The 15,108-nt window shown below is 41.5% G+C and overlaps 2 protein-coding genes across 2 annotated transcripts in view; both read left to right on the top strand.

Annotated features, from left to right (window-relative positions):
* The first annotated feature begins 103 nt into the window (after positions 1 to 103).
* Positions 104 to 6,024, top strand: LOC119263101 (trichohyalin-like). Its single transcript, XM_037537224.1, has one exon. It carries the CDS (start codon positions 2,061 to 2,063, stop codon positions 3,555 to 3,557), a length of 1,497 nt encoding a protein of 498 aa, XP_037393121.1. The 5' UTR covers positions 104 to 2,060; the 3' UTR covers positions 3,558 to 6,024.
* Positions 6,025 to 12,984: 6,960 nt separating this feature from the next.
* pkn1b (protein kinase N1b) overlaps positions 12,985 to 15,108 on the top strand; it is a 79,459-nt gene continuing 77,335 nt past the window's right edge. Inside the window, exon 1 of the mRNA XM_037539435.1 lies at positions 12,985 to 13,545. Coding sequence (XP_037395332.1) covers positions 13,519 to 13,545 — 27 coding nt within the window. The 5' untranslated portion in view covers positions 12,985 to 13,518. The remainder of the gene's footprint in view (positions 13,546 to 15,108) is intronic.

Raw genomic sequence — 15,108 nt, 5'->3', positions numbered from 1 at the left:
TTGGGATTTTAGACTTCTCCCAAGTGTTGGGAAGTCATCCCAGTGGAGCATTCCCATGATGTTTGAATGGGAACAGGAATGGTGTTACTTCCTAATGGAATTTTGATGAAATGACAAACCCTGGTGTCCCCACCCATAATCTCCAGCATGTACTTTGTGTTTCTGGCTACCATAAAATGTCAACAAATCCCTTCCTGCAAGAAGAACCTGCACAGCCAGATGTGTATGAAATCTCACTGCTGGTCATCCTGTTTTGTCCTACAGCTCTGGGAATGTCTTGGTATTCTGCACGCTTTAGAATCCTTTCTGATCCTTAAGGAATGTAGTTTTCCAGAAAAGAAGTCCGCACATACATGCACATGATCCAGCACATGCCTAAATGTATCCGTGCCTGTGAGAGATAATTTCTACAGAAGAATTCTTCTTCCTCTCTCTCTGTCTGTCTCTTTCCCCCATGCCCTTTGTGTCCATTTAGCCAGTGAATGACCATCTCTGCAAATCAGTCTGACCCCCTCTCCTTCTTGCACTGCCCTTTCTCTCTCACTACAAATCTAGTCATTTCATGCTCAACTGCAAGATTTTCAGTCACAGTCTTTGTGGTGATGATGATGCAAAATACTATCGTGCCGCATTGAAGGCTAAGGGATTTAGCGCTAACCTCTTTGTAATTTCCAGGAAGTAAGAATTGTTTATTTGGCTTTTGGAGGGGGTGCAGTGATACAGTACTATCTTTGATTTATCTGGAAAATATTTTACAGCAGTTATTATCCATCCATCTTTATTTTCATTAACATATTCATTTTTAAATAGCTTTATAAATTATGTATAGTATACATCTGTTAGGGAGGGTTCAATGCACTACAGTTAATTAAGTGGATACATACTATGTATGTTTTTTTCTGCTAAAACAGCAGTAACATTAAATACCTCACACATGTAATTTACTAAATAGTTCTCTAGAGAAAGGTTAAAAGGTATTTAAGGAACCAAAAACAGAACCCTTTTCAGAGTGTAAATGGAGTCTTTTACCTGACCTGCTGTGAACATGCACTTTTCTAGAGGGAGAAAATTGCACCTCTTGATGGTAATCCAAATCTGAAAAAAAAAAAGTGAAATGCTACATCATGAATGTAAAGCAAGTAGGTTGACTACTTGCACTGATGCAACAGAAATAATGTTTTGCCAATGTCAGTCTTGATGTCTTAGTCTTTGGCTGAAAGGCAGTGGATGGGGGCCAAATTACAATTTGAAGCAAAGCGAGCACCAGTGTATCTACAGAAGTGGAACACTAACGCCTGCAGATCTTTATCTCCTTTTTTCAAATTTGTATTTCTCTGGTGAAGTTTTTTCAGCATAGCAAGAAACATAATGTCCTAGCTATTTCTTAAATACATGGCACAATTCAACTGTTACTGTTTTGACAAAGAAGATAATACCTAGGCCTGATGTAATGTTAGTAATTTAGTTTGCTGAGCAATTTGCAGTGGCCTGAGGTCAGCCTTTGGAAAGTTATCTCATCCAGTCTTGGTCTGTTTCTCATTAAATCCCAGAAATAGAAAATAAAACGATCAACTTCCAGGAGATAATCTAGTACAGAAGTCTGAATCTGATGAGATAACTTGGGGAAAAGGTTATTCCTTATGCCTGTTTCAGTGCTGGAGTTTTTGATTTTCTTGCACATTCAGTAAAATGAAGGATCTGATAATTACTTAAGTTGAATCATCCATAGCTTCTGCTCAGGGTGAAGAGATTGGTTCATGGAAAGAACCTTGTTATTGTTTCTCTTTTAGAAGACTTGCTTCCAGATATTTAACCATCATTAGTCCGTTGACCATTAGATTAAAGACAGGCTCTACAGCACATTTTAGAGTATTCTTGGTTGAAGTTTTGTCTTGTGTTTTGTTTTTTTAATGAGTTCTTTATATTTTTCTGAATTTAATTTGTGAAGTGCTGTGACCATCCTGCCGTGGTCTGCATGCTCCTTTCAGTCTGGTTCCTTTTTCTTTCTCCTTCTCTTCCCTTTGGTCAACCCCTCTTTGTCATATGTGCCTCTGTCAGTAATGCATATTGCAAGTGCTCTTGACTGTTCCACAGGGCATGATAACCTGCCTCTAGTGAACCGCCAGGAGATACAAAGTGGCAGCCTGCCATCACTTACTCAAGAGGTCAACGACAATCACTACTTCCCTCCAGTGCAGAACAGCCACCGGCAGCTCAAACCCCCTTTGCCTCAACAGCAGCAGCCTCCTACTAGCCAGGGAATGGAGCTGGTCAAGGTGCCAACTGACCTTCCAAATGGGCAGCTGAGGCGCCTGGAGCAACACCAGCTGCAGCTGCACCAAATTCAGGAGCGGCAGGAGCAGGAGAGGCAGAAGCGCTTATGGCTGGAGGGTGCAAGGCAGCGACTAGAGCTGCAGAGGCACTTGCAGAGGCAGCAGAGGTTGCGGCACGAGGAAGAGTTGCAACAGCTGCACCTGCAGAATCAGCAGCAGCAGCGACAGGAGGGAGAGAGGGAGCGTCTTCAGCTGCAGAGGCAGCAGCAGTGGCAGGAGGAAGAGAGGAAGCAGCTAGAGCTGCAGAGGCAGCGGCAGGAGGAAGAGCGGCATCGGCTGGAGCTGCAGAGGCAGCAAGAGAAACAGCAGCTGGAGCTGCAGAGACGGCGGCAGGAACAAGAGAGGCAGCAGCTGGAGATGCAAAGGCAACGAGAAAGGCAGCGACAGGAAGAAGACAGGCAACAACTAGAGCTACAGAGGCAGCGGAAGGAAGAAGAGAGGCAGCAGCTTGAGCTGCAGAGACAGCAAGAGAGGCAGCAGCTGGAACTGCAGAGGCAACGGCAGGAAGAAGAGAGGAAGCGGCTTGAGTTGCAGAGGCAACAAGAGAGGCAGCAGCTTGAGTTGCAGAGGCAGCAGAAGGAGAAAGAGAAGCATCGGATGGAGGTGCAGAGGCAGCAGTGGCAAGAGGAAGAGAGGCAGCGGCTGGAGCGGCAGAAGCAACTGGAGAGGCAGCGGCGAGAGCTACTGCAGCTGCAGCTCCATCAGCAGCAACAGGAGCACAGGCAGCGACGCCAACTCCTACAGTGGCAGCTGGAGCTGGAGCAGCAGTTCCGGCTCAAAATGCAGCAACAATTAAAGACGCCGTCACCATCATCCGGCCTCTGCACCATCTATGAGGCCATGGAGACCAGCGAAGACGAAGATGAGGACAGAATTCCACGTCAGGACTTCCCAGGAGAGCTGCCCTTATGGGCTGCAAATGGGAACCTCCGCCGTCCGCCTCCACGGGAGCTGGACTGGAACACAAAGGTGGATATGGTGCAGCAACTAATCAACCAAGCCCTGTTGCTGGAGGGTGAAGACGGCTGCCCGCCGTTGCTTTACTTGCCAGGGCAGGGAGGGGGCATCCTCAGCCCACTGGAGAGCAGCCTCTGGCCCCACATCCTGCCTCAGCTCAGTCCCACATCTGCCACAATCACATCTGTTAGCAGCTACTCTCCAACGAGCCAGGGCAGCTCGCCACAGGGTGACTGGACCATAGTTGAGCTTGAAACACACCATTAAGAAGTACCTGCAGAGCTTCAAAACGCATTGCTACAGAACAGGGCCAGACATATTTGAAAATTGTTGCCAAATTTGGCAAGGTAATTTTAACATAATATATATAATAGTTATTTGGTAAATAACATGAACCCTGATGTTAATGATCTCTCAACGTTTAAAGAGACATTATCAGTTCTTTTTTGGCTGGACTTTTGTCACTGCTGATAAATCTACAGATTCTTAATACTGACTGATTTTATTGAGCAACAGATATATGGGTCAAGCCCTACTACAGACAAGTGATGCGGACTTTAGTGCATCAGCGGACTTTAGTGTAGGCCTGTTCCGTTGTCTGTGCCCAAGTTTAAATTAATCTGTTCTTAATTGTGAATAGTCCACTGTGCTTCTCACATAGACTTAATCTATTTATAGGAAAAGTGAACCAATGGCTCGAAGACAGTGTGGATGGGATACTCTATACCTACTAGCAACTGTTACAGTCTGCTGTCTGTTTTACAGTCTTAGCCATTTGGTGTCACCAGTATTCATTTATTTACTTATTTATTGTTGGTGGGTAGACAACAAAGACTCAGATTTGTCTTACAGTACCAGTCAAACATTTGGACACCCATTCAAGGTATGTTTACTTGACTGTTTTCCACATTTCAGAATAACAGTGAAGCAAAGGCTTTGTAGTAAAGGGAGACAGAAAATGAAGGGGATCATTTCTAACAGTAATGGAATAACGCTTTACATGGTAACTTTACAGCGGACTAACCCTTCACTAAACACAGCCGCTTGCCTTGTTGGTAAAGGTGTTGGCAGGAAAGCCCTCCTTTGTGCCGATATGAAGTAGCCACAACAACCCAAAAAACACATCCCAAACAATGTGAATGGCACTTTATTTATAGGTAAGTTTATAGGTCTCTCCCCATTCAGTGAGATAAGAGATTCATCTTGTACGGCTGGAAACAAGTTACCAGAAGCGGAAGCTGGCAGCTGAATGAATGAACTTTTGTAGAAGTCTTAAAAATTATGAAATAATTCATGGAAATTATGAAACATGACATTTTTAGACTGTTAAAAGAAAAAGAATGCCTTGCTGCAGCTTTACACACTCCTGGCATTCTCTTAATTTTGTGAGGAGACACTTGGGATGCTTTTCCGGCTTTATTTAGTCTTGAACAAGTTCCGGAGTGCTTGTTGGCTGATAAAAACTTTCTGGGGGGCGAGTCAAAAATTATTTTTAGCTTTTAAAATTTAAATATATTCATGATCATCAGCTATACACTCCATATTTATTTCAAGCATTTGAGCATTAAGTCTTTACTTAAAAATGTCTTTAAGATGATGGAAAACAATCAGATGTGTCCAAACTTTTGAGTGGTACTGTAGTTGATCATACTATCTACACTGGCTTTACCCCATCGGGCCACACCCTTCTGTATTTTGGACGTGCCCTGCTCCAGGCAGCTGCCAGTATGACACTGTGGCACTAGTGGCCTGATCTTACTAAAGCCCAGTTGTTCCCAGTCCTAATCTGCACCAGACAACTGCCTCTGCTGATGGAGAAGGTCAAAGATAAAGCTGCGGATCCCATATCCTGCAGCTGTAAGCTAACATTGCCCTATATTTGCACTTATGTAGGTTATTAGATTAGATAAATCCATGCATTATACATAGAATCATAGGTCAATTCATAGTGCCTGTCACACGTTCATCTTCGCGTGCACCACATTCATCCAGATTTAACACAAAATATGGGATTGTAAGTAATACCATATAACATTGTGTACATACTCTTGTAATTCATCTGCATGACACAGCTTGTACGGTATGAACCAACACAGGATCATACTTTTAGGAGTGCCTAATCTAGGACCAGTAATGCCTCTCTATTAAGGCAATGATATGGTGAAGGTATGGCTGATCCCAGATCAGGACTGTATCACTCATTAGGTTAGTCTTCACACTTATTGCACACTTATTGCACACTTATGTGATTGCGATATTAGGAATTTCAGGAGTCTACAGGAGTTTAGAGCTCGATTTTGGAGGAAAGGGCAATCCTGCAGTTCACCGAAAACTCACCAACGTGCCCTTACCTGAATTTAGCCTTCTGGGTAGGGACTGTTCCTGACAGTGTGCTGTCAGCTTTATTTTTAATAACAGGAACTGAACTGTATCCTAAATGCTACTGAACAAAATACATGTATCTGGCTGGCTAGTTAGCTAGCAATGTAGCCAATGTTGGGCCTTATTCACCAATACCAATATTTTTTCTTAATTTTTTTTTTTTTAATGAGAAAGGTCCTAGGAAAAAGTCTATATCAGATTCATGACGTTTTAAATTGCAGAATGGTTCACAGCTTTGTGCTCTTGAGTGTGAGTAGATTCTGTTCTTACCTAAGAACAAATCACAAATGAGAAAACATTTACATGTATGGCATTTGGCTGACTCTCTTATCCAGAGCGCCTTACAATTCGATCATTTTACACAGGTAGGCAAAAGAAGTGTTAGGATTCTTGCCCAAGGACTCTTATTGGTATAGCATAGGGTGCTTACCCAGGCGGGGGATTGAACCCTAGTCTACAGAGCAGAAGGCAGAGGTGTTACTCACTACATTACACCAACATTGATGAAAGTCAGAATCTTCGTAAAAACTGCATAAGTGGGTTTTAAGAAGAAATTTCTTGGTCAATGAGGCCCAATGAGAAAACATATATCTAGTTAGCAAGCTAGCAGTGGAGCTAATATTCTTCCATTATGAAAGCATTGAATTCAGGACAAGGACATGAAGGGGAAATCTTCTAATTTGAAAGATTTTGTTATAATTCAATGATTGATATGTAAGCAAAGTCATTCAGAGTGGTTTGATGTGAAATGGTTTACCAACAGTGGTGATGACAGGAACTGGCCATTTTATTTACCCTCCAAAATGAGTGATCTTCTGAACTTTTTAAGCTAAAATAGTGGTAGGTCTGAAGAAATAGGCCTATTTTGCCTTACAATGCCCTGCATGTAGCTCTCCACCATCAATGCACTGGTTAAAATGTATGTTTTAAGCAAAAATTCTATCATATTGTTATTATAAAACTCTGTTTTAGGTCTCAGGCAGTGCTTTCATGGACATTTTTTGCAATAACTAAACAACTGAACAATTCTGCCATAAGGATCCTTATTATTATTAATAATAATAATAATACTAACAATAGGCTGCCTATGCTTGGAAATGTAAAGGCATTATCTTTCAGTATTAGCGAATAACATTCTAATAGAATTAAAAGTAACAACAAATGCCTGATTGTGGCTGTAAAGGGAGCTTATGCTGCTCTACTTGCAACACAATGTAACTAAAATTTACAACTTTATACTTCAGCTTCAAGTGATAATCATGCAGTCACATAACATTTAACTCATTATAAGCAGCTTGTGGTTTAAGTAGCTGGTGAAGTTGCCTGTTCTGAGCGGTTTGACACCCGTCACTCTTTCACAAGGCCTATAATTGCCTTTATGTAACTTTGGTAATAGCATTAATCTACACAGTAGATTTTTTTCTTTTTTGCTGTTGTTCACAGAAAACCTTGTATTTCATACATGTTTTTTTCAGATTGGGGTTGACTATTTTTTAAAGAAATTGTCATGAAGAAATGAGGAACATTCAGGGCACATAAAGCTGAATGTTGGTACCACTTCCTCAACAGAGATGAACTCCTGTTTCATTTTCAGTTAAAAGGATATGATGGAGCACAAAGGTTAGAGTACAAATTGCACATCATGTTTTTCCCCACTTCCGCTCCTAAACTACCCACATAATACCACTCCAGTATGCTTCTGTGTATAATCAAACTGTATATCTATAAAACAGTATTCTATCTAGAATCTATAGACATACTTTGGTAGGTAGGTGTAGTCTCAGCCTGTCACAGCAGCCTGTTCTCAAAAGGCCTGCGCATTTCAGTGTCTGGCAGTGTCTCCTCAAGTTTTTAATTGTTGCGCTTTTGGTTGAACAGTGTAACTGGCTGTAAATAAGCAAACTGTAGCAGTGTATCACATCTCAGTGAGTCTATTGAGCCTATTGCATTTGTTCTGGAAGAAAAACGAGAAGACTTACAAGCACTTTAGACAGAGCTGCACTAATGACTGCTGCAGGAAAAGACGGATGCTGTGTGTTTCTCTCTCTCTCTCTCTCTCTCTCTCTCTCTGAAAGGGGGAATTCTGCTCTATGTTCTTTCTCAACATTCCTCAACCGTTACCTCATTTCCTGGGTCCCTTTGCCTCAATGGGTTTCCTGGGTTACCCGATGATGTCATGGTAACAGATAAAGGAGGGGGAGGTGGTGGTGGTGGTGGTGTGGGGGCAGGGGGTTGGGGGGGTGTCTGAAAGACAGGACTATTGGAACAAACCCTCCAGAGAAAGAATAAGACAGGCCTGATCTCACACTGGGCCTCTGCACCCTCTGTTAGCGTGGCCGCAATATATGTTCATCATGCCCATCGAACTGGCCTCGAAACTTCAGTGTATTCAGTCGAGACAGAACAAAATGAGTTAGATCAGCAGTGTGTTTCAGTTTGCTGTGTTTGATGAGTGCTAAACATTCATGCCATGCAATAAAGCCAGCCTAAATGGAGGACTTTGGCACGATTGGTATCAGATTAAACATTGTTAATGATTTAGGCTTATAAACATTAGCAATGTAGAAAAGTACATTCAACAAGTCTGTCTGAAACCAGGCCTACACATCGTAGAGAAGACAAACCACAAAAAAACGACAAACTCAAAATGTGAAACTCGATCAGACTAAAAGATTATAGGCCATTCATTTACTATGAAGTACTTTTCCCACCAAACGAAGATGAAGTTAATGCTCCATCTGCCCTTCTGCTATCTGATTAGCCTGGTTAGGTAGCACCATTAGAGCAGAAGGTTCCGGTTCTAATATGTGATTGGATAAGCCACGTTTAAGCCGTTATTCAAAGTCTTAGCTGAATCCTGTATAGACCTCTACAGTCTGGATCATTCTGTAGTTAAAATAAGCCTAAATAAGCTTTTCTATCTATCTATCTATCTATCTATCTATCTATCTAGCTATCTATCTATCTATCTATCTATCTCTCTCTCTCTCTGTATATATATATATATATATATATATATATATATATATATGTATATATTTTTTAAACAGCTTAGACCTGGAGTTCCTAATATGGGCGAGATCCTGACTACAGAATGACTTCAGAAGACTTTTAATGTGACGATCCTCCTGAAAAAAGACTGTCAAGAACCATCAGGATTAAAACTGATTGATTTTGCTTTCTAATGGAAATTGACTTAATGGGACCACCAGTTTCCTGTTGAACACCTGCAGATCCCATTAGGAAACCATCAAATGCATTCAGAATCAGTCATTATTTTCCAGTCAAACTATTAGGATTCTGTACATAATGAGACGTACCCACCAAAAAAAGGCAGAACACATTACAAAACTGTCGAACCGAAGAACCGATAAAAACACTTAATGGTGTCTATGAGCTTTTTCAAAAGAGAAGTTACTAGGCAACCATAGCGCACTATTAGCCGAGGAAATGTTGTTGTGATCAATAAATGCAGTTTTTTTTGAATGCCAGTAAAATCACTGTTCGGCCTATCGTGCCTTGCTGCTTTAGGAAAGTTCCCTGGCTTTTAAAATGTGTATCTGGACGCTGCGAAGGCCGCAGGAGGGTCTTGGCTCTGGAGGGTAGGGTGTGGTTTTTGGACGGGGCTGAAGAGAGCCCATCTGCAGGCTCAGCGTGTGGCTGCACTTGGCTCTTCCTGCACTTCACAAGAGAAGAGTTTTATTTAAGCAGTGCCATACATCACAGCTGAATCTCAAACAGCTTCTCAAATTGAACTGACTCCCAACAGTTGGGCACATTGTTAGGGAGTGACCCCTCCACCCTGCACAGCATACTAAGCACACATGGAGGAACGAGCCAGATGAAATTCAGGTTCTGCACATTTTTGTTTTGCGATGTTCTCTTTGTTTTGTCATTTTAAAGCAGATACTTATATAGGCTTTTGAGTTGTCTACTGCACAAAGACAAAGGGACCTTTGAGCGGTTTTCATGCTTTACAGTAGCTGCCACCTTCTGGCTCAACAGTGTAATGACATTACAGCGCTGCACTCAGAGTAGATCCTGTATTTTTGATTTAACAGTGTATTTCTGTAACAGGGTAATAGACTTTATAAGGATCGATATTTAAATATATAAATATGTGCATATTTTATTTTTTGTACTGCACTATACTAACAGATTTATGTGATTTTGTGTAGCATGATGCAATAACAATAGAAAAAAGGGGTTGGTTGGCACAGGGGTTGGTTGTCGTGGTATTAATGTGTGGGTCAGAAAACAAACAAAAAAAAGGAGTAAAAACATTTCTATAATGTTTTAAAGATTGGTATGTAAAATAATGTAAAAGCTCTGATATGGGTGGGGCTGGTTGGCACATTGAGTTTGGGGCTTGGTTGGCTCATGTTCTTTTATATCATACACTGCAGACACTAAATAACACAACTAGAATGCAGTATTACAATATTCAACAGTTTATTTTAAATGTACATTTATAACAAAAATGTTTATAGTACATGCACTGAGTAATCTCATCATATTCAGATTTGTCTGATTCTTCAAACGGTCATGTAAACAATGTACTCCTTGTAAGATCAGAGTAAGATCTAGAAATCTGATTAAAAATCTGATAAAGAAAGTTGGGTTTTAGCTCAGTAGTCAGATTTCTCAGTGCATGTAAACTCTTATTCGGATTTCTTTCGGATTTCTCTGAAAAGCATGTGTGAAAACAGGCAGCGGTACCGGAAATATGTTGCAAGCGATGTTGAGGTGAGATGGCAGAAAACACTTTAAAACCAGCTACACGCTTGATGAAATGAAGGATTTAAATAATCTTCATCTTCATCTGAAGACGATCACATTTTCAGGCAAAGTGGCTCAATGTTTTTTTTAAAAAAAAATGCTGAGTCATGAAGTTTGAGTTTTGCATTACGTTTACATCACGCCTTGCTCTGTGAGTTTATTGGCTGGTTACAAAGCAAAATCTGATCACTGCCTGACTCATGTAGACCTGGAGTTTCCCGTTATCTGATTACTGAAGTACATGTAAACGTGTTGATCAGATTACTGACCAAATCTAATTTTCTGCAGTTATCTCATTATTATGTGTATGTAAACTCACTCAATGTTGAAACCTTAGACTTTTTATGTGGTGCCAACCATCACCATAACATATGCCAACTAACCCCATATTGGGTTTGTTTGGCACAAGTACACAATATAAATTCAGTCCTGAATGAATGCGCCACTTTCAGGAAATGTTTTCTGATATTGGAAGTGTCTAGTTTTATTCCTATATGAGTTCTCCTAATATGTTGTATGCTTGGGATGTACGGCAGCGAGTAAAAACTGTGCCAACCAGCCCCACTCTCTGCTAAGTATCCTTTTGTTTTCCACAAGAATCCCACGCTTTTCTATAACACAGTGCTTTTCAGTTTCATATAGATGATGTATGAATTTGTACATGAATATGCGTATGACTTCTATAAATGCATTTATACAAAGATAATATCCCTTTAGAGAGCATGTTGCAACCTACTGGTTGGTTCATTAACAAAGAATATACGTGGAAAGAGATTTTTGTACTGAGATACATATTGACATCTATTTACATTTACACAATGTGCCAAGTAACATGTGGGTCTTAATCATATTTTTTTCTGCGCTGTTTTATAATCACTGTATTTTGTTCCATTTTTGTGCAAAGTTTCTTCTTTTGGTTAAACAGGCTGCTAGAAAGTACTGGTATTTGATGTCTCATTTAATGCGGTTCATTTTGCATTTTGGTGATATAAATATTGATCATATGCTCGCCAAATAGGCAATATTAATAACGATGACACCTGTAATATTGTAATACTGATGGTTTTCTTTGATGTTATGTGATTAATTTGTGTTTGGATTGTGTGCCATGCAAAGTACTGCTGTCCATTTTGCTCTATTACAATAAATCACTGTGGAGTACACAGGCCTTTCAACTAACAAGCGATGCGTCCTGTCGCCACTAGATGTCGCTGTCCACAAATGCATACACTGTTAAGACGCGCTCTGCACTGTGAGTTTACCAGGTGGCCACACAATGCCCTGTAAAGTGGTCTAGACTGCGAGGGTCCTGTAATAACAGCATTCGCTTAATTCATTTACCGTTTGAGTGTCACGTGCTTGGACAGAACGCGCATCACCTGCTCCAGGACTTTAGAGCTGCTCGCCGCAGGCAGTAGAGCTCGCGCAGCAGGTGACACAGATTATTTTTGTTAAGATTTTTTCAAATGCATTACGTCATCTTACACTGACGTGACGTGGACAAATACTATCTTACTTTTTTAATTATATCAGCAGTATTGCTACCACCAGTGAGACATCAATGACCTTTAATGCTACTACTACTACTACTACTAATAATAATAATAATAATGGACCAAAAGTACTGCTAATACTACTTATAAGATAATAATAATAATAATAATAATAATAATAATAATAATAATAATAACAACAGGAAGCTACTACTACTGTTTCTTCTAGCTGTATAGTAATGCCATTTCTATTCTAGTACTACTACACCTAATGACGCTGCTAATAATAACAATAATAGGATATGAGTAATATGATAACAATAATAAAGGAATACAATACATACAATTAACAGCACTAGCGCTGACCTAAAACCTGTCCTGCTATTATATTAACAGTAATATATTGTCAGTAATAGGCTGATGATAATAGACCAATAATAATTATGTGTTGCTAATAATGTGCTAATAATAATTACAGGCTCCTAATCCAGCGGTGTATCCTAATCCAGCGGTGCTTTATTAAATGGGCCAGTAGACCGTAAAAAAAAAAAAGAATAAAATAAATGTTTTAAATCGCGTCTTTAGGCTTCGCATCAACAGTTGGTTCAGCCTGTTGTCAATAAAAGCGCGTCACGTGACTCCCTTTCACCCACCTGCATTCCGACAAGCCCCGCCCTTCTGTACTCGGATTGGCTGGTAGCTCATACTCACCTTTCTAGCACGCGCTGCCTCGCGCTGAAGAATTTAATTCTCACTAGCGCGTTCTAGAGCTGTGAGCATAGGCCACCAATTCCAGCGCGGGAGGGCGGGGCTTTAGCGTTCTAGAATGGCAGACGGCTTGTGAGTATGAACTCCCAGCCGATCCTAGCGCCGTAGGGCGGGGCTTTAGCGTTCTAGAACGGCAGACGGCTAGTGAGCATAACCTACCAGCCAATCCAGAGCAGCCGGGCGGGGTTTTAGAATTCTAGAACGGTAGGCTAACAGCCAATCCTCGCGCAGGAGGGCGGAGCTTGTCTGAATACAGGTGTGGTAAAAAAAAACAGGCGACTCTCCCGCTCTGTATTGGGACTGAAGCCTCTGCTCGCCGCGGTCAGTTGAGGAGAAAACGCCAAAGAACATGCAAGAACGGACCAAAACAGCTGCAGCACGTCATTCAACTATAGTCCTGTATTTTTAAGCAGCATTTTCTCACAGACCACTCTCCGCTGTAGCCTCGTATTGTCCCAGCAATGGGGTTTGATACCCCTCACTGTCTGTGGACTTGAGCAGAAGGTGCCCCGGTGGGGTATCGGGAGCAACTTCGTGTTGTAGGCTAAGTCCGTTAGCCTAGGCTGTGCGTTATTAATCTTCAGAGCTACCGCTGGATAAAAGAGCAGTGTGGTGTGGCAGGATGTCCACCTTGCTTCAGCCTTCCAGTCTGTTTTTTCTCATTTTAGCGTGACTTACGTTGGTCTGCAATGGTCTCTGTCGGGCTAGTCAGACCCCAGTAGTGACAAAGCAAACGGAAACTGAGGCTCAGGCTGCTGTGAAGCACCAGCGCTGTCATCGGAGCAGCCACCATAACGACACCTGAGATGGCCAACAGCAACGACTCCGTTCAGGTAAGAAAACCTCGTGGGAAAAAAAACCTTCCTTCTCCAGCCTCCAGCCTAAAATGGAATTTTTGGCCAATTTGGAGCGGGCTTGGTTGCTTTTAGGTGAGCCTGACTCCAGTAAAACTATCGAATAGTCTGGCAGCCTTGGGCGCACAGTAGAATAACCCCGTTTGTCACAGTGACTGTGCCATTATTCTCTTATAGTGAAGTAAATTTCACTGCTAGTTCCTTTTTTTGGATGGTTGGGTTTAGCTTTTTCCATTTCCCCATGCTTTCTCACCCTCCCTGACTCGCTGCCCTGTTTTGGTGTAGTTACGCTGGTTTACACACTCTAAATAATGGAGTGTAGGTGAGGCTCAGGTGAACTGGCTTCTGTCTTACGCTGTAGTAAAAATGTTGTAAATGGTTTGTAGCTCTAAATGAAAGAAAAACTAGAACTTAATAGCGTTGAAGTGTTAAATTAAGCCCTTAAATGGCCAGGCCCAAAGTTTTATTGCACACTTATATAATAAGCCTTACTATGTAACGCGGCTGGGGTTTTAAAGGGTTAATGAGAAAGCAAACAGGAGTATAATGTGATCTGAACAGCAGTGGTAAGTGGCATTAACAGAAGAGTGAGTTATGATTAAATGCCTGTAAAATAACAATCATGCTCTGTGCCTAGAAGTTTGTGGACACCTCACACACACATACACACACACGTCTTCCAAGCCCTCCCGTGGTCGTGGGGGTTGTGGACACCTGCTCTTCCGACATTTCTTCTGAATTTAAAGGTCTTAATAGGGAGTCTGTTTACTGCTGGAACACCCTCGGCTCTTCTGGGAAGAGGAGAGACTGTTCCTGGAGTCTGTTTGCTGCAGATACAGCTTCTGCTCTTCTGGGAAGTCTTTACAATAGATGCTGGAACATTGTGATGAGGATTTGATTGTATTCAGCAAAAAAGGAGCGTTAGTGAGGTCAGGTGCTGATGCTGCGTGATTAGTTGTGGGTCACAAACAGCACTCCATGTGATCCCAGAGTTATTGGATGGGACTTTATACCCTCCAGCTGATGCTTGGCTTTGGGCATGGTGACTTTAGGCCTTTGTGTGGCTTTCTTGGAGTGTCTCATTGCTTTCCTCTGCACCTTAAAGTAGCTGATTTCATTACTTCAATGGAATTTATGGTTGCCGTTGGACAGTGCTGTGCAGCTTCTTGCTTTTAGTCCTTTAGTGGAATGTTCCACTTAATTTTTACTGTTGGTATTTATCTTTTTCTTCAGCCTATAACAGGTTAGTCCCAGATGTTTAACATGAAAAAGATCCCAAAAGCAGAAGTGTATCTTAACCGTATCATATAAACCTGAAACACCATTAAGTTTCTGCTCCTCCTTTCAAGTGACCAGTAAATATCACAAGATTTCTCCAAATATTTAATGTTTCCTCTGGCTCTAGGGTGTACTTTCTTCTCAGTGTAGTTCTTTTTAACCGTGTGCACCATTGTTATGTGTTTGCTGTACATCTTCTGTCTGCTGGAGATCCAAGAAGAGCCACAGTCACAGTCTCTGGCTGCCCTCCTGACCTCAAACCTT

The sequence above is a fragment of the Pygocentrus nattereri genome, chromosome 1, assembly GCF_015220715.1.
Source record: "Pygocentrus nattereri isolate fPygNat1 chromosome 1, fPygNat1.pri, whole genome shotgun sequence".
NCBI classification, from domain to species: Eukaryota; Metazoa; Chordata; class Actinopteri; order Characiformes; family Serrasalmidae; genus Pygocentrus; species Pygocentrus nattereri.
This window is presented reverse-complemented; position numbering and strand designations above follow the sequence as displayed.

Excerpts from the sequence above, each read along its gene's own strand:
- LOC119263101 (XM_037537224.1), top strand. The coding sequence starts at position 2,061 with ATGCATATTGCAAGTGCTCTTGACTGTTCCACAGGGCATGATAACCTG.